The sequence below is a fragment of the Fringilla coelebs genome, assembly GCF_963513975.1.
Source record: "Fringilla coelebs genome assembly, chromosome: 1".
NCBI lineage: Eukaryota > Metazoa > Chordata > Aves > Passeriformes > Fringillidae > Fringilla > Fringilla coelebs.
This window is the reverse complement of record NC_140028.1, coordinates 20,263,954-20,265,456: the sequence shown is the minus strand read 5'-3', so window position 1 is coordinate 20,265,456 and position 1,503 is coordinate 20,263,954. Positions and strand designations below refer to the sequence as shown.

Here is a 1,503-nt window from a genome sequence, read left to right as displayed (position 1 = left end):
CAGGAGCCCTGGCAGCGCCGGGACGATTGAAGCCTCCCGCCTCGACAGCCCGTGCCCCAGAGGCAGGAGGCGATTTGCATGCGGACTTGTCGCTGGTAGTAGCCACTGCCCGTCAAGCCTGACGGACAAACGCCCCCCTCTTTCCGCCCCCCCGTCCCGGAAAGCCCCTCCCTCGCCCCCTCCCTCGCCGGCACCTCCTGCCGCCTGTCAGTCGGAGCGGAGCGCGGCGCGGGCAGCGGAGGCGGCGCGGCAACGGCAGAGAGCGGGCGGGAGAGGGAGAGAGAGAGCGAGGAGCCAAGCTCTCCCCTCCCTCTCTCCCTCCCTCTCTTCCTTCCTCCTCTCTCCCTCCCTCCCTCGCTCCTTCCCCTGCTCCCTCCCTCCGCTCTTTCTGCTTCTCTCTCCCCTCATTCTCGCTTTCCGTCTCACCCACCCCGATCTCCGTTTGTCTTCCCCTCTTCCTCCGTCACACGCGCACACACTCTTTCCCTTCTCCTTGTTTTTCTGTCATTTGACTTTGCATCTCAAGGCGGCCACCGGCTCCTCTATGAATCCCGTCTGTTGATCTGTCACCCTCCCGCCACCCCCGTCCCCTCCCAGCTCCACTCCTGTACCTGGAGCAAGGCAGGAGCGGCAGCCGAGCAGCATGTCCCGAAGGAAACAGAGCAAACCCAGGCAGATCAAACGTAAGTTTCCTGAGGGGGGCTCCCTCTAACAGACTTTTATTTATCTCTTTCTTGGGAGACGCGAGAGAGGTGGGTGTTGGGAGCAGTAGGGGGGTCCGGAGTACGGACCGGTGATGAAACTTTGCCAGAGAGGCTGAGGATGGGGAGAGAGAAAAGGGGACGTGAGCGAACGCCGGGAGCTGCTCCGATGCGTGTTGAGCAGGCTCCTCACTGTCTAGGTTTTATTCGGTCCTTTGGAGCTCATGCTGCCGCCCCGTATTCTGTTCAAACTATTACTCCGTGTTTCGGAGTGGGATCGCTCATGTGTTTCCAAGTTGAACTAGCGCCGGGAGAGCACACAAACCAGCCCGCGAGCACCGTCCCTACCACTCAGCAACTTTCTGCGCCTAGCGCGTGTGAACAGACCCATACCGAGCCTGGGCTGCAGTAAGTACAGGAGGATCGCAGAAACTGTGTGCGAGAAAAGGCGAGCAAGTTCCCGCGGGGAGCCCGTGGGCAGCGCCGCGCCGGCCGCGGCCCCGCCGTCCCCCCGGGCCCCGCGGCCCCACGCGGCTGCCCCGCCGCCCACGCCCGGCCGGGGCTCGCTCCGCACCCACGCCGTGGGCGCACGCTCGCCTTTGCCGTTTTAGGGGGTTTAACACTTTTGAGGTGTTTTCTGTGTTGAGAAACAGGTGTGCTGAAGGCTTTTAGTTGAAGATACGCTGCCTAGTAGTGCTCATGGTTCACTTCTCTTGCCTGTGACACACGACAGTCTTAACTCCATAAACTTTTTGTGCTTTAGTTTATTCATCTGAACAAGTCTAGCTGTCGGGACTAGAAG

General features: G+C 61.2%; 1 protein-coding gene across 1 annotated transcript in view; it reads left to right on the top strand.

Annotated features, from left to right (window-relative positions):
* The first annotated feature begins 224 nt into the window (after positions 1 to 224).
* The window catches only part of ZFPM2 (zinc finger protein, FOG family member 2), a 307,035-nt gene continuing 305,756 nt past the window's right edge, over positions 225 to 1,503 (top strand). The window contains exon 1 of the mRNA XM_084227111.1: positions 225 to 683. Coding sequence (XP_084083237.1) covers positions 644 to 683 — 40 coding nt within the window. The 5' untranslated portion in view covers positions 225 to 643. The remainder of the gene's footprint in view (positions 684 to 1,503) is intronic.